The 24067-nt window shown below is 43.3% G+C and overlaps 1 protein-coding gene across 2 annotated transcripts; it reads right to left on the bottom strand.

Moving 5' to 3' along the window:
* Positions 1-945: 945 nt before the first annotated feature.
* LOC123055942 (uncharacterized) lies at positions 946-3480 on the bottom strand. 2 transcript variants are annotated; one of them, XM_044479742.1, is made up of 4 exons: positions 3106-3480; positions 2941-3000; positions 2682-2762; positions 946-1372 (listed from the first exon to the last, which is right to left on the bottom strand). In XM_044479742.1, exons 1-4 carry the CDS (start codon positions 3385-3387, stop codon positions 1199-1201), a joined length of 597 nt encoding a protein of 198 aa, XP_044335677.1. In that variant the 5' UTR covers positions 3388-3480; the 3' UTR covers positions 946-1198. The 2 variants fall into 2 exon arrangements, with proteins under 2 accessions (XP_044335677.1, XP_044335682.1); XM_044479747.1 differs by lacking the exon at positions 2682-2762 and having other exon boundaries at positions 3106-3472.
* Between the last annotated feature and the right edge of the window lie 20587 nt (positions 3481-24067).

Here is a 24067-nt window from a genome sequence, read left to right on the forward strand (position 1 = left end):
ATGTATTGGCGATGGAAAAAATTGTCAGACCAGTTTGCACGGGCAGTACCAAGAGAAAACCAAAGAGGCCACCATCATACTTGAAGTAGTGGCGTCAAAGAACTTGTGAATTTAGCATGCTTTCTTTGGCATGCTAAGTTCTCACAACAACATCAATGTGCTTCAGGGATCTCCGCTGCTCAAGAGACCTTGTGTTGGGGATGCTCCTGCGTGCAACTACACCATCAACGCGCATGACTATAACATGGGGGTACCACCTTGTCAATTGTTTTTATCCTCGGTGTGGGACGTTTGTGAAAACTATACCCAATCCCCAAGATAAAAAAGATGCCTCTTTGCACAAATGCAAGAAGTTGGGAGGAAGGATGTGGAAATGCCATTTGAAGCGCTTCAAGCCTGTTGGGGTATTGTTCGTGGAGGTGCAGTGATGTGGGATCCTGAGACATTGCGGCACGTGATGACCTGTTCTGTAATCTTGCACATCATGATTATGGAGGATGAGGGAGAAAGGAGCAGCCCACACACATGATTTTGACAAGGTGAAGTGCATGCCCGCCTCCCAGAACAAGATGCAGAGCATGTTGTGAACTTTCTAGAGATGCATCGACAATTCCAAGATACACAGATGCATGTGCAACTACTCAATGATCTTGTGGAACATATGTGGATCCACACTGAATATAAGTTTTATTTGTGTGTTATATTCATTGTTTATGTGTATTCGCATCATGCAATGGTCGGTCGTGTGTGTGTGTGTTTGCATGGGTTTGAGATTTTGAAGATGGAGGGTCTCTACGAGACCGGCCCAGGTTGGCATCCTCTCCTTTTCTGGGGAAGCGTATTGAGTGAGTTTGCTGACGCAGCGTGGTCAACCAGCGCGTAATATGGCGGACCAGACGGTTTGTCCTCCCACTTCAGATAGAACGGGCCAAGAACACACACCAATGCGAAGGAAACGGGAAACTCCCAAGACGCAGCATTTCATTTTTTTTCTTCTTTTTTTGATGATGGGAAGATGCAGCATTTCTAAAAGCCCCCATAGGGTACGTAGTCATGCCAGAAGGTAAAACGTACAGCTTGAAAAAATTCTAGGAGCGAAGTGTATGGCAACCAAAGAAAAAAAATGTCTGAAGAAAGACTGAACCCCAACGATCAGAGCACATCTTGTGCACTCAGCGCAGGCACGGCGCCGTGAAGCTCACTCGCTGGCTTGGACGTCTGCTCCTTCTCCTGTGACTGCAGCAGCAGCGTCCGCCTTGTCAAAGTCCTCGAAGCTGAGGCTCAGAGTTTGCAGCTTGAAACCAACTCCCTGGATGGCTTCCACCAGGTTTGAGGCGACCCCGGTAGCTTGGACTGTTGTCGCCTTCGTTAACTGCAGTTGCTCCAGCAAAAACATACATCAACGGTGATAATGTATCACATAACCTTACGAAATAAAATGGCATGAATAGAACATAGAACTTTATATTAAATAAATTCGCTTCTGCAGCCATGCATCAAGGCTCTTGAAGCTGGAAATGGAATGAATTATTACAGAGTGAGAAGACTCTTAAAAATGAGCACATGCATATTAATTGTTCTAGAACTGATGTGCAGGTGGCTACGGAGGTTTTTTCCCAACATGGGTGGCAGCATAACCTCCGGATCGATCCACCACCACCTTCGACATAGGCATAGTGTCAGCCTATAGGACTCTACTGTTGCCGATATGTCGGTTTTATTTCATGTTTTTTGTCAAACTTTTGGATTTGGCTGTGTGCATCTTTAGTTATGCAGAGGCCTGGTGTTACTCATAATGCTTTGTATCCGTTCGATACTACATTCTGAGATAATAAAAACGTCCTTTATCAAAAAAGAACTGCAACGTTTTGGCTATTGCTGGCAGCTAAGTTTAACCCTTTTTTTGTCTTGTACTTTTTGGGCTAACAAAACACTGCAGTTTATGCTAGGCTCTGGATGTTTCAACAAACTAAGGAAAATGAAGGTGTTTCATTTCCTCGCACTGTAAGGAAAATGAAGTTTAGAAGTATGAGGAAACTTGAAAATAAATATGACTTCTTGGTGAAAATAGAAATTTGTCAAGAAATCAGTGTGAACTGTTCTACATCTTAACTATTTGGAGTTTCGATCTTGATCTGTTTTTTTTAAAAAAAATTCAAATAAAAACAAAAGTGGTCTTCAAGTTTCAACTTAAATGGTATTTTTCTAACATGACGATATAACTACATAGTGAAAAATCAGATAAGTGCTTACCACATAGTGACCTAACTGATATTTTTTGTTGTTGTGCTTTCCAGGTGCCCTGAGGATAGAACCACTGCAAGGAACTTTCCTTGTTCCTCACCACATTGTCCGTAACGGCGTTTTTGTTTGTAAAATGTTGCGACTACAACTCACTTTTATAAGCATAATGGATACAAAAATATACAGCGTTGCTCTCATCTCTCCTGATTATATTTCCATGGTTAATCTGTCAGCAATAGAGACAGGATTACAGGAGTAGCTTGCAGTGACCTTTGTAGCTAATTGTGTTTTGCTTTCTTCTTTTGATTCTTTCAGATAACTTGAGTGCCAGACAAAAAGAAATTATAGACATTTGTGGGTTTTCCTTTTGACAGGAGTTTGTAGGAAAGAAAATCGTTTGGGCCTAGAATTAAGAGCCTACTATCGAGACTACTTACTATCTGACGATAATGCTCTCTCTGCTTGTAAGGCAGTCTTTTCTTGTGCTTGCAGAGTACACTTCTCATGGTACAATGTGGCTGAGAAATAGATTGATCACATGAGCGCTCATGTTTACAAAATTGGGATAATGGTTTGAGCATATGACTGTAGACAGATAAGTATATTCCACGCAAAAGAAATGCACATATATACGTGCACACTGAATACTAGGAGCAGTGGACGATGAAAAATCAGGAGCAGAGGGGGCAAATTTACCACAACACTTCCGATGCCTTCTTCGATAAGCACCTCCAGGTCAGTGACGCCATCCATCCCCTACAACACACACGCACATGTTCACCTCAATCGACGGTTGATTTACCGGCCGACGTTCATCGTCCATCCCAATCAGCAACAAATCAATCAATCAGTGAATGTCACCTCGAGGGCCTGGGTGATCTTGGGAACAGCCCTCTCCTCCATGGTGCCCTCGGCCTTGAAGTATAGGATGAGGGACTCGGTGGTGTAGGCGGGGGCGCCGGCGGCCTCGGCCACCTCCGCGGTGGCCGCGCGGACCACCGCCAGGCGGCCGCTCCGTCTCCTGCTCCTTGGCGCAGCTCCGCCGGCGACGCGGGAGAGCTGCACGGAGGCGCGGCGAGGGAGCAGGGGCGCCGCGGGCGCGGGGCGGAGGAGGTGGGTGGACGCCGGTGACGACATCGTCATCTCTTCTTTGTCCTTCAACGGCTCTTCCTCCTCTTATCCTCGAATGCTTTCTTCACTCCTGAAGCTTATCATTTTGCTGGGACCTCGCTCGACTCGTCTGCGCGGGGCCGGGGCGCTTGTTGAGGCCTTGAGCGCGCGTCTTCTGTACCTCAAGCGAGGTCGGCCCAATAGGGTCGCGTGGGTCCGCTACGTTTCGTTCGTTTTTTCCTCTCATTTTTTCTTCTTTCTTTTTTACTTTTGTTTATATATTTGAAATATTTAAATACAAAAATAATTGTTTCAAAATATCAAAATATTTCATCACGCAACCAAAAAAATTCACACGTTTCAAAAAATATTTGTGACATTTAAAAAAAGTTCGTGCATTTCAAAATTTGTTTCAGAAATTTAAATAGAAGTATACAATGTAAATAAATATATGCGTGATTTAATAAAAAATTATACCATTAAAAAAATGTTCCCAAATTTCAAACATATGTTCTCGACATTTAAAACATATTTATAAAATGTTAAAATATATATTTTGGTAAGTAAAAAAAAGTTACGAATATTCCAAAAAATGTTTGTCGCATTTAAAAGAAATCTAACAGTTAACAAATGGTTTGCATGTTTAAAAAACATGTTCATAGCATTTATGCATAATGTTCAATGTGTGTTAAAAAAATTCATCGTGTATCAAAAAATGTTCAACATGTATTTGAGAAAAATGTTCAACCCATAATTGGAAATACTCAACGTGTATGTGAAAACTGATAATCATGTATACGAAAAATGTTCTATGTGCATTTGAAAAATGTTTGCGTGTATTTCAGGAATGAAGGAAAAAATAAAAGGAATGGAAGACAATAATAAATAAATGAGGACAAAAAAAGGAGAAAATCAAAAGGAAAAAAATCGATATAGAAAACACATAGAAAAGATCACGCGGAAATTTCAACTAGTCCAAACCGGTCCATATTAGCTTTCTAAAACCACAAAATACACCTGGGTCTGCATGCTAGCGGCGCCAGGGGCAAGACGAGATGAGCTACCACCTCGTAAAGAGTGAGATATAGCTCTCGTGTTGTTTGGTACACACGGGACTAGGAGCAGGGATGGAGCTTAGTTAAAACAAAAGTGGGTGGTGGTCCGCCCAGCCTTAGGCCAAATCATTGAATAAGGTGAAATTGGGTCTGGGAAGCTAAACTTGTGTGCTTTTCTTCAATTTAGCCCGTCCAATAATATTTTGGTACCTCCTCCACTGCTTGCGAGGGCTTTCAGGGATTTTCCCTGTTGGGCTGAAAAGCCCAAAAATACCCAGAGTGACGTTTTCGACACATGGTTTGATAGTTTCTGCCTCGTTCTATCTCCGGAGTTCCCACCATCGAGGTGGACCGTGCAGCTTTGACCTTCCTTCAGCCGAGGTAGATCCCAGACGATGCGTGCTTGAAAGATCGTGTCGCCTAGAGGAGGGTGAATAGGCGCTTTAAAATAATTATGATTTAGGTTTGAACAAAAGCGGAATAAAACTAGTGTTTAATTTGTCAAGCACAAAACCTAAAACAACTAGACTCACCTATGTGCATCAACAACTTATGCTAGGCAAGATAAACAATTAGGTGATATCAAGAAAGATAACATGAAACGCTATGGCTATCACAAAGTGAAGTGCATAAGGCTCGGGTAAGAGATAACCGAGGCACACAGAGACGACAATGTATCCCGAAGTTCATACCCTTGCGGATGCTAATCTACGTTTGGAGCGGTGTGGAGGCACAATTCTCCTCAAAAAGCCACTAGGGCCACCATAATCTCCTCACACCCTCGCACAATGCAAGATGCCGTGATTCCACTAAGGGACCCTTGAGGGCGGTCATCGGACCTATATAAATGACAACCCTTGGGGGCGGTCACCGAACCCATAAACTTTTGGCAACCCTTGGGGGCGGTCACCGGTACCCGTCAAATTGCTCGGGGCGATCTCCACGACCTAATTAAAGACCTCGACGCTTGCCCGAAGCTTTACACCATAATAATTGAGCTCCAAACACCACCAACCATCTAGGGTGCCCAAGCACCCAAGAGGAACAAGCTCCAGGGTACCAAGCACCCAAGAGTAATAAGTTTCTCAACTTGTAACTTCCACGTATCACCATGGGGAACACAAAACAGTGCAACTAATGCAATGGCAAGGGCACACGAAGTGCCCAAATCCCTCACTCTCAAATCCCATCAAAGCAACTAAAGCTATGGAGGAAAAGGAGAAGAAGAACAAGAAGGAGAACACCAAGAACTTCAAGATCTAAATCCAAGGGGTTCCCCTCACATAAAGGAGAAAGTGATTGGTGGAAATGTGGATCTAGATCTCCCCTCTTTTTTCCCCCAAAAAATAGCAAGAATCCATGGAGGGATTGAGAGATAGCAAGCTCGAAGAAGGTCAACAATAGAGAAAGAACACGAACTCAAGAGATAAGTTTCAATGGGGAAGAAGACCTCCTTTTATAGGTGAAAAAAATCCAACCGTTATGTGCTCAGCCCGCACACGAGCGGTACTACCGCTCCATCGAGTGATACTACCGCTCGGGCGGTAGTAACAAGAAAATAGAGCAACAACAAAGAACCTTTGGGCGGTAGTGCCGCCGAAGCGGTACTGCCGCTCATCCCAGTGGTACTACTGCGGGAGAAGCAGAACACATGAGCAGAATAGGCAGGGCAGAGCATAGCGCGGCGATAGTATTGTAGTAGCGGTACTACCACCCAATAGGGATGGTACTACTGCTTATAGGCGGTGCTGCCGCACCTCACTTCCGCCCTACTACTGCTGAACACGACACGAAAAATAGGACCCCAAGAAAGCAGCGGTAGCAGCCGCGGAACTGACAACAAAAGTATCGCTTACAAGCGGTACTACCGCTTGACATGGACGGTACTACCGCTTACAGGCGGTACTTGTTGGGGAACGTAGTAATTTCAAAAAATTCCTACGCATACGCAAGATCGTGGTGATGCATAGCAACGAGAGGGGAGAGTGTTGTCCACGTACCCTCGTAGACCGAAAGCAGAAGCGTTAGCACAACGCGGTTGATGTAGTCGTACATCTTCACGATCCGACCGATCAAGTACCGAACGCACGGAACCTTCGAGTTCTGCACACGTTCAACTCGATGACGTCCCTCGAACTCCAATCCAGCCGAGTGTTGAGGGAGAGTTTCGTCAGCACGATGGCGTGGTGATGATGATGATGTTCTACCAACACAGGGTTTCGCCTAAGCACCGCTACGATATGATCAAGGTGGATTATGGTGGAGGGGGCACCGCACACGGCTAAGAGATCAAGAGATCAATTGTTGTGTCTTTAGGGTGCCCCCTGCCCCCGTATATAAAGGAGTGGAGGAGGGGGAGGGCCGGCTCTCTCTATGGCGCGCCCTAGGGAAGTCCTACTCTCACCGGGAGTAGGATTCCCCCTTTCCTAGTAGAACTAGGAGCCCTTCCAAGTAGTAGGAGTAGGAGGGAAGGAAAGGGAAGGGAAAAGGAGAAGGAAGGAAGGGGGCGCCCCCTCCCTAGTCCAATTCGGACCAGCCCATGGGGAGGGGTGCGGCCACCCTTTGAGGCCTTTCTCTCCTTTCCCGTATGGCCCATTAAGGCCCAATACGAATTCCCGTAACTCCCCGGTACTCCCGAAAATACCCGAATCACTCGGAACCTTTCCGATGTCCGAATATAGTCGTCCAATATATTGATCTTTATGTCTCGACAATTTCGAGACTCCTCGTCATGTCCCCGATCTCATCCGGGACTCCAAACTCCTTCGGTACATCAAAACACATAAACTCATAATATAACCGTCATCGAACTTTAAGCGTGCGGACCCTACGGGTTCGAGAACTATGTAGACATGACCGAGACACGTCTCCGGTCAATAACCAATAGCGGAACCTGGATGCTCATATTGGCTCCTACATATTGTACGAAGATCTTTATCGGTCAAACCGCATAACAACATACGTTGTTCTCTTTGTCATCGGTATGTTACTTGCCCGAGATTCGATCGTCGGTATCTCAATACCTAATTCAATCTCATTTACCGGCAAGTCTCTTTACTCGTTCTGTAACACATCATCCCGCAACTAACTCATAGTTGCAATGCTTGCAAGGCTTAAGTGATGTGTATTACCGAGTGGGCCCAGAGATACCTCTCCGACAATCGGAGTGACAAATCCTAATCTCGAAATACGCCAACCCAACAAGTACCTTCGGAGACACCTGTAGAGCACCTTTATAATCACCCAGTTACGTTGTGACGTTTGGTAGCACACAAAGTGTTCCTCCGGTAAACGGGAGTTGCATAATCTCATAGTCATAGGAACATGTATAAGTCATGAAGAAAGCAATAGCAACATACTAAATGATCGGGTGCTAAGCTAAAGGAATGGGTCAAGTCAATCACATCATTCTCCTAATGGTGTGATCCCGTTAATCAAATGACAACCCATGTCAATGGTTAGGAAACTTAACCATCTTTGATCAACGAGCTAGTCAACTAGAGGCATACTGGTGACACTCTGTTTGTCTATGTATTCACACATGTATTATGTTTCTGGTTAATACAATTCTAGCATGAATAAGAAACATTTATCATGATATAAGGAAATAAATAATAACTTTATTATTGCCTCTAGGGCATATTTCCTTCAGTCTCCCACTTGCACTAGAGTCAATAATCTAGTTCACATCTCCATGTGATTTAACACCAATAGTTCACATCACCATGTGATTAACACCCATAGTTCACATCGTCATGTGACCAACACCCAAAGGGTTTACTAGAGTCAACAATCTAGTTCACATCGCTATGTGATTAACACCCAAAGAGTACTAAGATGTGATCATGTTTTGCTTGTGAGAGAAGTTTAGTCAACGGGTCTGCCACATTCAGATCCGTAAGTATTTTGCAAATTTCTATGTTAACAATGCTCTGCACGAAGCTTCTCTAGCTAATTGCTCCCACTTTCAATATGTATCCAGATTGAGACTTTGAGTCATCTGGATCAGTGCCAAAACTTGCATCGACGTAACCCTTTACGACGAACCTTTTGTCACCTCCATAATCGAGAAACATATCCTTATTCCACTAAGGATAATTTTGACCAATGTCCAATGATCTACTCCTAGATCACTATTGTACTCTCTTGCCAAACTCAGGGCAGGGTATACAATAGGTCTGGTACACAGCATGACATACTTTATAGAACCTATGGCTGAGGCATAGGGAATGACTTTCATTCTCTCTCTATCTTCTGCCGTGGTCGGGTTTTGAGTCTTACTCAACTACACACCTTGTAACATAGGCAAGAACTCCTTTGACTGTTCCATTTTGAACTACTTCAAAATCTTTTCAAGGTATGTACTCATTGAAAAACTTATCAAGCGTCTTGATCTATCTCTATAGATCTTGATGCTCAATATGTAAGCAGCTTCACCGAGGTCTTTCTTTGAAAAACTCCTTTCAAACATTCATTTATGCTTTGCAGAGTAATTCTACATTATCTCCGATCAACAATATGTCATTCACATATACTTATCAGAAATGTTGTAGTGCTCCCACTCACTTTCTTGTAAATATAGGCTTCACCGCAAGTCTGTATAAAACTATATACTTTGATCAACTTATCAAAGCGTATATTCCAACTCCGAGATGCTTGCACCAGTCCATAGATGGATCACTAGAGCTTGCATATTTTGTTAGTACCTTTAGGATCGACAAAACCTTCTGGTTGCATCATATACAACTCTTCTTTAATAAATCCATTAAGGAATGCAGTTTTGTTTATCCATTTGCCAGATTTCATAAAATGCGGCAATTGCTAACATGATTCAGACAGACTTAAGTATAGATACGAGTGAGAAACTCTCATCGTAGTCAACACCTTGAACTTGTCAAAAACCTTTTTGCGACAATTCTAGATTTATAGATAGTAACACTACTATCAGCGTCCGTCTTCCTCTTGAAGATCCATTTAATCTCAATGGCTTGCCGATCAATGGGCAAGTCAATTAAAGTCCATACTTTGTTCTCATACATGGATCTCATCTCAGATTTCATGGCCTCAAGCCATTTCGCGGAATCTGGGCTCATCATCGCTTCCTCATAGTTCGTAGGCTCGTCATGGTCAAGTAACATGACCTCCAGAACAGGATTACCGTACCACTCTGGTGCGGATTTCACTCTGGTTTACCTACCAAGTTCGGTAGTAACTTGATCTGAAGTTACATGATCATCATCATTAGCTTCCTCACTAATTGGTGTAGTAGTCACAGGAACAGATTTCTGTGATGAACTACTTTCCAATAAGGGAGCAGGTACAATTACCTCATCAAGTCTACTTTCCTCCCACTCACTTCTTTCGAGAGAAACTCCTTCTCTAGAAAGGATTCATTCTCAGCAATGAATATCATGCCTTAGGATCTGTGAAGATCAGAAAATAATGATACCCGTTGTGAGCCTCAATATTCATCGGACCACATACATTAGTATGTATGATTTCCAACAAATCTGTTGCTCGCTCCATTGTTCCGGAGAACGGAGTCTTAGTCATCTTGCCCATGAGGCATGGTTCGCAAGCATCAACTGATTCATAATCAAGTGATTCCAAAAGCCCATCAGCATGGAGTTTTTTTTCATGCGCTTTATACCAATATGACCCAAACGGCAGTGCCACAAATAAGTTGCACTATCATTATTAACTTTGCATCTTTTGGCTTCAATATTATGAATATGTGTATCACTACGATCGAGATCCAACAAACCAATTTCATTGGGTGTATAACCAAAGAAGGTTTTATTCATGTAAACAGAACAACAATTATTCTCTGATTTTAAATGAATAACTGTATTGCAATAAACATGATCAATCATATTCATGCTCAACGCAAACGCCAAATAACATTTATTTAGGTTTAACACTAATCCCGAAAGTATAGGGAGTGTACAATGATGATCATATCAATCTTGGAACCACTTTAAACACACATCGTTACTTCACCCTTAACTAGTCTCTATTTATTCTGTAACTCCTGTTTCGAGTTACTAATTTTTTAGCAACCGAACAAGTATCAAATACCCAGGGCTACTATAAATACTAGTAAGGTACACATCAATAACCCGTATATCAAATATACCGTTGTTCACTTTGCCATCCTTCTTATCCACTAAATATTCAGGGCATTTCAGCTTCCAATGACCAGTCCCTTTGCAGTAGAAGTACTTAGTCTCAGGCTTAGGTCCAGACTTGGGCTTCTTCACTTGAGCAGCAACCTGCTTGTCGTTCTTCTTGAAGTTCCCTTTCTTTCCCTTTGCCCTTTTCTTGAAACTAGTGGTCTTGTTAATCATCAACACTTGATGCTCTTTCTTGATTTCTACCTTCATCGATTTCATCATCATGAAAAGCTCAGGAATCATTTACGTCATCCCTTGCATACTATAGTTCATCACGAAGTTCTACTAACTTGGTGATGGTGACTAGAGAATTCTGTCAATCACTATTTTATCTAGAAGATTAACTCCCACTTGATTCAAGCGATTGTAGTACCCAGACAATCTGAGCACATGCTCACTGCTTGAGCTATTCTCCTCCATCTTTTAGCTATAGAACTTGTTAGAGACTTCATATCTCTCAACTCAGGTATTTGCTTGAAATATTAATTTCAACTCCTGGAACATCTCATATGGTCCATGACGTTCAAAACGTCTATGATATCCCGATTCTAAGCTGTTAAGCATGGTGCACTAAACTATCAAGTAGTCATCATATTGAGTTAGCCAAACGTTCATAACGTCTGCATCTGCTCCTGTAATAGGTCAGTCACCTAGCGGTGCATCAAGGACATAATTCTTCTGTGCAGCAATGAGGATAAACCTCAGATCACGGAGCCAGTCCGCATCATTGCTACTATCATCTTTCAACTTAGTTTTCTCTAGGAACACATATAAAACATAGGGAAGCAATAACGCGAGCTATTGATCTACAACATAGATATGCAAATACTATCAGGACTAAGTTCATGATAAATTAAAGTTCAATTAATCATATTACTTAAGAACTCCCACTTAGATAGACATCCGTCTAATCATCTAAGTGATCACGTGATCCATATCAACTAATCCATAACCGATCATCACGTGAAATGGAGTAGTTTTCAATGGTGAACATCATTATGTTGATCATATCTAGTATATGATTCACGCTCGACATTTCGGTCTCCAGTGTTCCGAGGCCATATCTGCATATGCTAGGCTCGTCAAGTTTAACCCGAGTATTTCTGCGTGTGCAAAACTGGCTTGCACCCGTTGTAGATGGACGTAGAGCTTATCACACCCGATCATCACGTGGTGTCTGGGCACGATGAACTTTGGCAACGGTGCATACTCAGGGAGAACACTTTTATCTTGAAATTTAGTGAGAGATCATCTTATAATGCTACCGTCATAACTAAGCAAAGTAAGATGTATAAAAGATAAACATCACATGCAATCAAAATATGTGACATGATATGGCCATCATCATCTTGTGCCTTTGATCTCTATCTCCAAAGCATCGTCATGATCTCCATCGTCACCGGCATGACACCATGATCTCCATCATCTTGATCTATATCAATGTGTCGTCACATGGTCATCTCGCCAACCATATTTGGCACTTGCATCTTATGCAATAAAAAGACAACCATAAGGCTTCTGCCAATTGCCGACAACTTCAACAAAACATGATGATCTCATACAACAACTTATATCTCATCACGTCTTGACCATATCACATCACAACATGCCCTGCAAAAACAAGTTAGACGTCCTCTACTATGTTGTTGCAAGTTTTACGTGGCTGCTACGAGCTGAGCAAGAACCGTTCTTACCTACGCATCAAAACCACAACGATAGTTTGTCAAGTTGGTGCTATTTTAACCTTCGCAAGGACCGGGAGTAGCCACACTCGGTTCAACTAAAGTTGGAGAAACTGGCACCCACCAGCCACCTGTGTGCAAAGGACGTCGGTAGAACCAGTCTCGCGTAAGCGTACGCGTAATGTCGGTCCGGGCCGCTTCATCCAACAATACCGCCGAACCAAAGTATGACATGCTGGTAAGCAGTATGACTTATATCGCCCACAACTCACTTGTGTTCTACTCGTGCATATGACATCTACGCATAAAACCTAGCTCGGATGCCACTATTGGGGAACGTAGTAATTTTAAAAAAAAATCTACGCATACGCAAGATCATGGTGATGCATAGCAATGAGAGGGGAGAGTGTTGTCCACGTACCCTCATAGACCGAAAGCGGAAGCGTTAGCACAACGCGGTTGATGTAGTCGTACGTCTTCACAATCCGACCGATCAAGTACCGAACACACGGCACCTCCGAGTTCTGCACACGTTCAACTCGATGACGTCCCTCGAACTCCGATCCAGCCGAGTGTTGAGGGAGAGTTTCGTCAGCATGACGACATGGTGACGATGATGATGTTTTACCGACGCAGGGCTTCGCCTAAGCACCACTACGATATGATCGACGTGGATTATGGTGGAGGGGGGCATCGCACACGGCTAAGAGATCAAGAGATCAATTGTTGTGTCTTTGGGGTGCCCCCTGCCCCCGTATATAAAGGAGTAGATGAGGGGGAGGACCGGCCCTCTCTATGGCGCGCCCTAGGGGAGTCCTACTCCCAGCGGGAGTAGGATTCCCCCTTTCCTAGTAGATCTAGGAGCCCCTCCAAGTAGTAGGAGTAGGAGGGAAGGAAAGGGAAGGGAAAAGGAGAAGGAAGGAAGGGGGCACCCCCCCTCCCTAGTCCAATTCGTACCAGCCCATGGGGAGGGGTGCGGCCACCCTTTGAGGCCTTTCTCTCCTTTCCCGTATGGCCCATTAAGGCCCAATACGAATTCCCGTAACTCCCCGGTACTCCCGAAAATACCCGAATCACTCGGAACCTTTCCGATGTCTGAATATAGTCGTCCAATATATCAATCTTTACGTCTATACCATTTTGAGACTCCTCGTCATGTCCCCGATCTCATCCGGGACTCCGAACTCCTTCGGTACATCAAAACACATAAACTCATAATATAACCGTCATCGAACTTTAAGCATGCGGACCCTGCGGGTTCGAGAACTATGTAGACATGACCGAGACATGTCTCCGGTCAATAACCAATAGCGGAACCTGGATGCTCATATTGGCTCCTACATATTCTACGAAGATCTTTATCGGTCAAACCGCATAACAACATACATTGTTCCCTTTGTCATCGGTATGTTACTTGCCCGAGATTCGATCGTCGGTATCTCAATACCTAGTTCAATCTCGTTTACCGGCAAGTCTCTTTACTTGTTCTGTAACACATCATCCCGCAACTAACTCATTAGTTGCAATGCTTGCAAGGCTTAAGTAATGTGTATTACCGAGTGGGCCCAGAGATACCTCTCCGACAATCGGAGTGACAAATCCTAATCTCGAAATACGCCAACCCAACAAGTACCTTCGGAGACACATGTAGAGCACCTTTATAATCACCCAGTTACGTTGTGACGTTTGGTAGCACACAAAGTGTTCCTCCGGTAAACGGGAGTTGCATAATCTCATAGTCATAGGAACATGTATAAGTCATGAAGAAAGCAATAGCAACAAACTAAACAATCAAGTGCTAAGCTAACGGAATGGGTCAAGTCAATCACATCATTCTCCTAATGGTGTGATCCCGTTAATCAGATGACAACCCATGTCAATGGTTAGGAAACTTAACCATCTTTGATCAACGAGCTAGTCAAGTAGAGGCATACTAGTGACACTCTGTTTGTCTATGTATTCACACATGTATTATGTTTCCGGTTAATACAATTCTAGCATGAATAATAAACATTTATCATGATATAAGGAAATAAATAATAACTTTATTATTGCCTCTAGGGAATATTTCCTTCAGTACTACCGTTGTCCATAGCGGTACTACCACAGGTGTGACAGCCCGGTTTTTGCCCTTTTCTCTTTGCCTGATTTTCAGTTGATTTGATTTTGAAATTTGGAGTTTTGAATCTTTTCAGTTGGACTTAAAACCCTTGGGTACCCCTTTACTTTCACCCAAGTGTCTCATTTCCCTCTCTAACTATCATTTCTTCTCTGGTTCACCTCAAAATAGCAATTTGAATATTTTTCTTAAAGGAAAATATTCATTTCCCTCTCTAAAACCCTAGCTAGCTCAATGTGCTCCAAAGCAACCCTAATTTTTCTTGCCCACAAAAATCTGAAAAAATTCCCAAATATTCTCTAAACCCTAGGGCACCTTTCTGAGCAAAAATATTTCATCACTTTTTGGAATATTTTTGCTATAGAAAATCTTTTTTGTTCTGGACAGAAATGGGGGTTTCTACATCAACTACCATTTTACTTGCTCTATTGTGGCTGATTTTTCTTGTGCATCATCACCTTATTAGATGATTGCTAACCTCCAAAGCCCAACTCCCAACTCTGAGTAGTTTGACCACAGTAAGTTCTCAAAGTTACTGACCAGAAACTTACCAATGAGTTGAAATCCATTCTACTGTGTCTGAGCTCAAACCAAAGCGTGGTAACATCTTAATCTACCACGAACTACACGCCAGACTTGAAGTTTGGGCTTAGGTCGGCCTGAGGTCAGAGTTCACGCGGTGACCGCGTTCGTCCAGGCGTGCTAGCATACGGCTGACGCGCTCTGCGTCGCGCCCGAGCCGTTGTTGCGTGCGTTCTTGCTTCCCTGACTGCCAAACCTTGCCAAACTTAGCCACGATCATCATCCCGACCCTCTTAACTCCCTCCTGGCGCTCGCTGACGCCGGAGCTTGCCGCAGCGAGCACGGGCATAAGCGAAAACGTGGCTGAGTGTAAGCAATCCCCTTTCCTAGTGGTTGAGTCATGATCAGAAATATTGCAAAAGAAAGTGAAATGTCCTATCGTTGTCCCAATTTGGGTAATCCACGATGTCTCCATTTTATGTATCCATCTTGACTCGTTTTCGGTGTATCGATAGTTCGTTGTATTACACTCTGAACTAACCTAGAGGCCGTGCTTAGGCGAAAATCGATATCAGTGAAGTAATCCCGGTCCGGCCAACACAACAGTGCGCTGCGCACTGTGTTCGTCGCCACTCTCTCGCCCCTGTGCTCGTCTCTGCTCACCCACAGTTCCCGCGTGAGCTGCGTCGCCTTCCCCCTCGCTCACTGACGCCGTTCATCACCGGGCATCGTGTCCAGGTGTCCTTCGGCGGAGCCCGAACCCTCCTCGTCGCTCAGCTATAAATAGAACCCTCCCCAGCCTCCTCGAGCCTCATCCACTCCACACACACACTCCACGATCACGTAGAAAGTCGTAGCCCGGCCGGGCAAGCTGCAGGCCGCCGTCCCCGAGCTCAAGCTCGCCGGCGATCCCCTCGGGTTGTCTTCGCATCTCCAACCCCTCATAGGCTCGGGCCACCTTCCAGGGCCTCCATCGTGCCTCGGTGGTGCCGTTCCGCCCGGTTGGAGCCCCTGATGTCGCCTCTAGTCATCGTCGTCCTCTACTTCCTGTTGCCGCTAGAGAGGTCGTTTCCGACGCCGTCTGACCACCCCTAGCTAACCTACATGTACGGGCAGGTGCGCCTCCATCTTCTCTTTCGATCCTTCCCTCTAGTTCGGGCCAAGGAGCCCTCCTCGCTAGTGTGTGCTCCGGCGAAGCCGCACCGTCCTCTATTTCCCTTTCCCCTCCCTCTCACCTAACTAGCGGGGCCCGCTAGTCAGCCACTCTATACGCGCGCGAAGCGGTACAAGTGGTGGCGCCCGCGAGGTTTACGCCTTCGACGCCCCCCCTTAGTTCTGTTTTATTTAAATTCAAATCCAGAGAGCTTGAAACAACCAAAACTTTTTAACCATAAGTCCAAATGAATTGATTCTTTTGCATTGTGTTCTTTATGAAGAAATCTAGCAGATCACCAAAAATGAGATTTTTCTCTGTTGTCTAGATTTTCTGGTGAATTTCAGAAGGGTTCTTGATGTTTTCTTTTGGTGTTTATAATTATTTTCAGAGAGTGAAGCTTGTCTTGAGGATCACCAGGAGGTTTGTGAACCTCATCTGCACTAAGGCAAGCCACAACAACATTTTCAAGGTGCCATTACAATATTTGTGATTTTCAACTTGAATTAATGATTTAATCCATGCATTTAAATCATTAGTATATTATTTATATTCTGCTAGGTTGCTTGCTTAAATTGATATGCTTAGTTTATAGAAAGTTTGAAGCTAACTAAGTTGGTTAAGTAACTAGAAGTAATAATTGTTATGAATAAGTAATATGGTTATGGATATAAGTAATTATTTTGAGTATTTTCTTGGATAAAAAAATGATAAATTTTCTAGTAAGGAGTCTGTTTAAAGTAAGGATTAATCATAACCAGGGAAGTGTTATGAGTTGTTGATGATTATGCTTAGTGTGGATATAGTTGACCCAGTTATTTCCGTTGAGATATGATGTGCATGTTAGTGCTGCATTTCATGGCATATTATGACACAGGTTGCATTCACTTTAAGTTGAACCTGATAATAACTCAACTTGAATATATCGTTGACCGGGTCATGATGCCACTGAATCAAGTTTTTCCCAGTGCAACCACATTTGCCTTTATGGGAAGGCCTTTATTCGGTCCGTTGTCATGCCTCTGGTCGGTGCCTCCAACGAGGGAAGGCTATGGGCGTGCGGTACCCTAGCCCGGTAAGCAGACATAACCTTGTGTGCCCATTTTTGATGTTATGGTACCTTGTCCTAGTGTGGGACTATTTATATTTTGCCACAACGGTGGTCGTTGGTGTCTTTCGTAGACACGGGGCCACCCAGGACTAGCCCAATGGGGAGTGAGTCGGAGTGGCCGAGAGAGTGTCATGGCAATGGAGGGGTTCCGTTGGAATGCCGTTGGTACACCCGAATGGGAGTGCGAGGCCATGGGTTCTGTGGTGTGGGTACAGTGCGCTACCTCTGTAGAGTTTATTAAATCTGTCGATAGCCGGGTCCTGATGTCTACTACACAACCTTCTTCTTGTAGACGTTGTTGGGCCTCCAAGTCCAGAGGTTTGTAGGACAGTAGCAAATTTCCCTCAAGTGGATGACCTAAGGTTTAATCAATCCGTAGGAGGCATAGGATGAAGATGGTCTCTCTCAAGCAACCCTGCAACCAAATAGCAAAGAGTCTCTTGTGTCCCCAACACACCCAATACAATGGTAAATTGTATAGGTGCACTAGTTCGGCGAAGAGATGGTGATACAAGTGGTATATGGATAGTAAATAATGGTTTTTGTAATCTGAAAATATAAAAACAGCAAGGTAACTAATGATAAAAGTGAGCACAAACGGTATTGCAATGCGTTGAAACAAGGCCTAGGGTTCATACTTTCACTAGTGCAAGTTCTCTCAACAATAATAACATAATTGGATCACATAACTATCCCTCAACATGCAACATGCAACAAAGAGTCACTCCAAAGTCACTAATAGCGGAGAACAAACGAAGAGATTATGGTAGGGTACGAAACCACCTCAAAGTTATTCTTTCCAATCAATCCGTTGGGCTATTCCTATAAGTGTCACAAACAGACCTAGAGTTCGTACTAGAATAACACCTTAAGACACAAATCAACCAAAACCCTAATGTCACCTAGATACTCCAATGTCACCTCAAGTATCCATGGGTATGATTATACGATATGCATCACACAATCTCAAATTCATCTATTCAACCAACACATAGAACCTCAAAGAGTGCCCCAAAGTTTCTACCGGAGAGTCAAGATGAAAACGTGTGCCAACCCCTATGCATAGGTTCATGGGCGGAACTCGCAAGTTGATCACCAAAACATACATCAAGTGGATCAATAGAATACCCCATTGTCACCATGGGTATCCCACGCAAGATATACATCAAGTGTTCTCAAATCCTTAAAGACTCAATCCGATAAGATAACTTAAAAGGGAAAACTCAATCCATTACAAGAGAGTAGAGGGGGAGAAACATCATAAGATCCAACTATAATAGCAAAGCTCGCGATACATCAAGATCGTATCACCTCAAGAACACGAGAGAGAGAGAGATCAAACACATAGCTATTGGTACATAACCTCAGCCCTGAGGGAGAACTACTCCCTCCTCGTCATGGAGAGCACCGGGATGATGATGATGGCCACCGGAGAGGGATTGCCTCCTTCGGCAGGGTGCCAGAACGGGTCTAGATTGGTTTTCGGTGGCTACGGAGGCTTCTGGCGGCGGAACTCCCGATCTATTGTGCTCCCCGAAGTTTTTAGGGTATATGGGTATATATGGGAGGAAGAAGTACGTCGGTGGACCTACGGGCTGTCCACGAGGCAGGGGGCGCGCCCAGGGGGGTGGGCGCGCCCCCACCCTCGTGGGCAGCCCAGGACTCTCCTGGTCCAACTCCGATACTCCGTGGGCTTATTCTGGTCCAAAAATAAGTTCCATGAAGTTTCAGGTCAATTGGACTGCGTTTGATTTTCCTTTTCTGCGATACTCTAAAACAAGGAAAAAACAGAAACTGGCACTGGGCTCTAGGTTAATAGGTTAGTCCCAAAAATCATATAAAATAGCATATAAATGCATATAAAACATCCAAGGTTGATAACATAATAGCATGGAACAATCAAAAATTATAGATACGTTGGAGACGTATCAGCATCCCAAAGCTTAATTCCTGCTCGTCCTCGAGTAGGTAAATGATAAAAACAGAATTTTGATGTGGAATGCTACCTAACATATTTATCCATGTAATCTCTTTATTGTGGCAAGAATATTCAGATCCATAAGATTTAAGAAAAAAGTATAATATTGACATAAAAATAATAATACTTCAAGCATACTAACCAAGCAATTATGTCTTCTCAAAATAACATGGCCAAAGAAAGCTATCCCTACAAAATCATATAGTCTGGCTATGCTCCATCTTCACCACATAAAGTATTTAAATCATGCACAACCCCGATGGGAAGCCAAGCAATTGTTTCATACTTTTGATGTTCTCAAACTTTTTCAATCTTCACGCAATACATGAGCGTGAGCCATGGACATAGCACTATAGGTGGAATAGAATGGTGGTTGTGGAGAAGACAAAAAGGAGAAGATAGTATCACATCAACTAGGCATATCAACGGGCTATGGATATGCCCATTAATAGATATCAATGTGAGTGAGTAGGGATTGCCATGCAACGGATGCACTAGAGCTATAAGTGTATGAAAGCTCAACAAAAGAAACTAGTGGGTGTGCATCCAACTTGCTTGCTCACGAAGACCTAGGGCATTTTGAGGAAGCCCATCATTGGAATATACAAGCCATGTTCTATAATGAAAAATTCCCACTAGTATATGAAAGTGACAACATAGGAGATTCTCTCTCATGAAGATTATGGTGCTACTTTGAAGCACAAGTGTGGTAAAAGGATAGTAGCATTGTCCCTTCTCTCTTTTTCTCTCATTTTTTTATCATTTTTATTTTTTATTTGGGTATTCTCTTTTTTTATGGCCTCTTTTTTTATTTGGGCTTCTTTGGCCTCTTTTTTTTGTCCGGAGTCTCATCCCGACTTGTGGGGGAATCATAGTCTCCATCATCCTTTCCTCACTGGGACAATGCTCTAATAATGATGATCATCACACTTTTATTTACTTACAACTCAAGAATTACAACTCGATACTTAGAACAAAATATGACTCTATATGAATGCCTCCGGCGGTGTACCGGGATGTGCAATGACTCATGAGTGACATGTATGAAAGAATTATGAACGGTGGCTTTGCCACAAATACAATGTCAACTACATGATCATGCAAAGCAATACGACAATGATGAAGCGTGTCATAATAAACAGAACGGTGGAAAGTTGTATGGCAATATATCTCGGAATGGCCATGTAAATGCCATAATATGTAGGTATGGTGGCTGTTTTGAGGAAGGTATATGGTGGTTTTATGGTACCGGCGAAAGTTGCGCGGTACTAGAGAGGCTAGCAATGGTGGAAGGGTGAGAGTGCGTATAATTCATGGAATCAACATTAGTCATAAAGAACTCACATACTTATTGCAAAAATCTATTAGTTATCGAAACAAAGTACTACGCGCATGCTCCTAGGGGGATAAATTGGTAGGAAAGACCATCGCTCATCCCCGACCGCCACTCATAAGGAAGACAATCAATAAATAAATCATGCTCCAACTTCATCACATAACGGTTCACCATACGTGCATGCTACGGGAATCACAAACTTTAACACAAGTATTTCTCAAATTCACAACTACTCACTAGCATGACTCTAATATTACCATCCTCATATCTCAAAATAGTCATCAAGTATCAAACTTCTCATAGTATTCAATGCACTTTATATGAAAGTTTTTATTATATCCCTCTTGGATGCCCATCATATTAGGACTAAATTCATAACCAAAGCAAATTACCATGCTGTTTAGGACTCTCAAACTAATATAAGTGATGCATGGGAGTTCATCTATTTCTATAAAATAAAACCACCACCGTGCTCTAAAAAGATGTAAGTGAAGCACTAGAGCAACAACAAACTACTCCAAAAGATATAAGTGAAGATCAATGAGTAGTCGCATAATTATGCAACTATGTTTCAGATCTTGGTATTTTATTCAAACAGCAAGCAAAACAAAAGAAAATAAAATGACGCTCCAAGCAAAATACATATCATGTGGCGAATAAAAATATAGCTCCAAGTAAAGTTACCGATGAACAAAGATGAAAGAGGGGGTGCCTTCCGGGGCATCCCCAAGCTTAGGCTCTTGGTTGTCCTTGAATATTTCCTTGGGGTGCCTTGGACATCCCGAAGCTTAAGCTCTTCTGAAAGTGCAACTATCCCTAGGTGGTTTTGGTAATTCCTAACAACATATAGCTCATTGAGCTAATGCTATTCCAAGATTAATATTTCAGGAAAAGCTCAATGAATGGCATGGCATGGATGAGGAAAGTGGACCCCTCAAAATACTAAGGACAAAAAGATTGGCTCAAGCTCAAAGCTCAAGACTCTACATTTCATATTTTAGTGACCCAAGATCACATTGAGTCTATAGGAAAAGACAATACTATCAAGGAGGGATGAGGTGTTGCTTGATGAGGTTCTTGCTTCATAGTGCTTAGTGATATGCTCCAAAACCCTCAACTACCTTCCCACATCCACATATGACCTAAATCAAAAGTCAAACTCGGCACCACCGATTCTTTCTATCCGGCGCCACCGAGTTCAGATGTCATAGCCACTGCCACAAACCCTAGGCAAATCGGTCTCACCGATAGGGATCTTGGTCACACCGAGATGGGGTTGTAATCTCTCTGTTTCCCTTCGTAACGTTTCGGTCCTATAGAGATGAGCGATCGGTCCCACTGAGATTGCAATGTAAACTCTCTGTTTCCCTTTTGTAACATTTCGGTCCCACCGAAATGAGCGATCGGTCCCATCGAGTTTACCTGACCAACTCTCTGGTTAGCTTATTACCAAAATCGGTCCCACCGAGTTTGTGTAATCGGTCACACCGAGATTATGTTATGCCCTAACCCTAACCATATCGGTCCTACCGAGTTGCATCTCAGTCCCAGTCACTAGGTTTGCTAAATCGGTCTAACCGATTTTCTCAATTCAGTCTCACTAAGATTGGTAAATTATGTGTAACGGTTAGTTTTTGTGTGGAGGCTATATATACCCCTCCACCCACTCTTCATTCGTGGAGAGAGCCATCAGAACATACCTACACTTCCAATACACATTTTCTGAGAGAGAACCACCTACTCATGTGTTGAGGCCAAGATATTCCATTCTCACCATATGAATCTTGATCTCTAGCCTTCCCCAAGTTGCTTTCCACTCAAATCTTCTTTCCACCAAATCCATATCCTGTGAGAGAGAGTTGAGTGTTGGGGAGACTATCATTTGAAGCACAAGAGCAAGGAGTTCATCATCAACACACCATTTGATACTTCTTGGAGAGTGGTGTCTCCTAGATTGGCTAGGTGTCACTTGGGAGCCTCCAACAAGATTGTGGAGTTGAACCAAGGAGTTTGTAAGGGCAAGGAGATCGCCTACTTCGTGAAGATCTACCGCTAGTGAGTCAAGTCCTTCGTGGGCGATGGCCGTGATGGGATAGACAAGGTTGCTTCTTCGTGGACCCTTAGTGGGTGGAGCCCTCCGTGGACTCGCGCAACCGTTACCCTTCGTGGGTTGAAGTCTCCATCAACATGGATGTATGATAGCACCACCTATCGGAACCACGACAAAAACATTCGTGTCTCCAATTGCGTTTGAATTCTCCAAACCCTTCCCTTTACATTCTTGCAAGTTGCATGCTTTACTTTCCGCTGCTCATAGACTCTTTGCATGCTTGCTTGAATTGTGTTAAGATTGCTTGACTTGTGCTAAGATAAGTAAAATCTGCCAAAGACTAAAATTGGGAAAAGTCTAGATTTTTATTTGGTTAAGTAGTCTAATCACCCCCCCTCTAGACATACTTTCGATCCTACATGTGGCATCAGAGCTTTGGTCTCCATTTGCCTTGATTTTCATGGCTTTTGGAAGTCATAGCCTTGGTTTCACAACCTAGGATAGTATGGCGTCTAGCGAGGGAAACTACCACCATAGAGGTCCATACTTTGATGGCACTAATTTTGCTAGTTGGAAGCATAAGATGAAAATGCATATTCTTGGACATAACCCCGCCGTTTGGGCTATTGTGTGTGTTGGCTTGCAAGGTGAATTCTTTGATGGGAGAGAACCGAATCATGAAGCCACCGTGGAAGAGTTGAAGATGCTACAATACAATGCTCAAGCTTGTGATATCCTCTTCAACGGATTGTGCCCCAAAGAAGTTTGTTCCTTAACAAGAGAAGTATGATCCTACTTCTTTCCAAGGGACACAAGCTCAAGATGATCTTCCACCACAAGACGACAAGCAAAAAGGCAAGGACAAGCTTCAAGAGGAAATTGATGCATTTGAAGAAGCTCCTAAGGCCTTGGTCAAGTGGGTTCCCAAGACTACATCAAGTTCCACTTCATCAAGTACAACTACAACTCCGAGGATTCCCATCAAGATGGTGTGGATACGGAAGAAGAAGAACTAGAGAGTTCTTGAGGGTGACTCCGCCAACATACTTCACTCTTATCATTTTGGCAAGAACAAGTGCAATCAACTTCCACATCTTGCACTAGTTCAAGGAGTCACAAACCCTCTTGTTGGTAAGACAAGGGACAAGGTAACCTAATGCTCCCATAGACATCATCTTGTGTGTGCATCACTCTATGTCTACAGATATCCTTGTTTGTTCCTTGTGGGACTAACCCGTGTAGGTATTGAAAGTGCAATCACTCCAAAGGATAGCTCCAAATGATCTACATCAACTTAGAGCATCCACGTCTTCAACACCTACATGAAGTCATCATCGACAAAACCCAAGGTTAGTTCATCCCTCTTACGGGGGATCTCACATCTAGGGGGAGCTTTACTCTAACAATTGAGTTAAAACAACTCTAATGGTGTGAACACAACAACGCTTTATGTAAAAGTGGTAACCCCACTTGTGCTTAAACGATGAGTATGACCTATGATCAAATGTTCTCATTTGACTCCTAAGTCAATATA

This window comes from Triticum aestivum, chromosome 1A, assembly GCF_018294505.1.
Source record: "Triticum aestivum cultivar Chinese Spring chromosome 1A, IWGSC CS RefSeq v2.1, whole genome shotgun sequence".
Taxonomy (NCBI): domain Eukaryota; kingdom Viridiplantae; phylum Streptophyta; class Magnoliopsida; order Poales; family Poaceae; genus Triticum; species Triticum aestivum.

Coding starts and splice junctions, on each gene's coding strand:
- LOC123055942 (XM_044479742.1), bottom strand. CDS start 3,387: ATGACGATGTCGTCACCGGCGTCCACCCACCTCCTCCGCCCCGCGCCC. Junction 3,001..3,105: donor AGATCACCCAGGCCCTCGAG/GTGACATTCACT, acceptor TGTGTGTTGTAG/GGGATGGATGGCGTCACTGA. Junction 2,763..2,940: donor AAGGCATCGGAAGTGTTGTG/GTAAATTTGCCC, acceptor TCTATTTCTCAG/CCACATTGTACCATGAGAAG.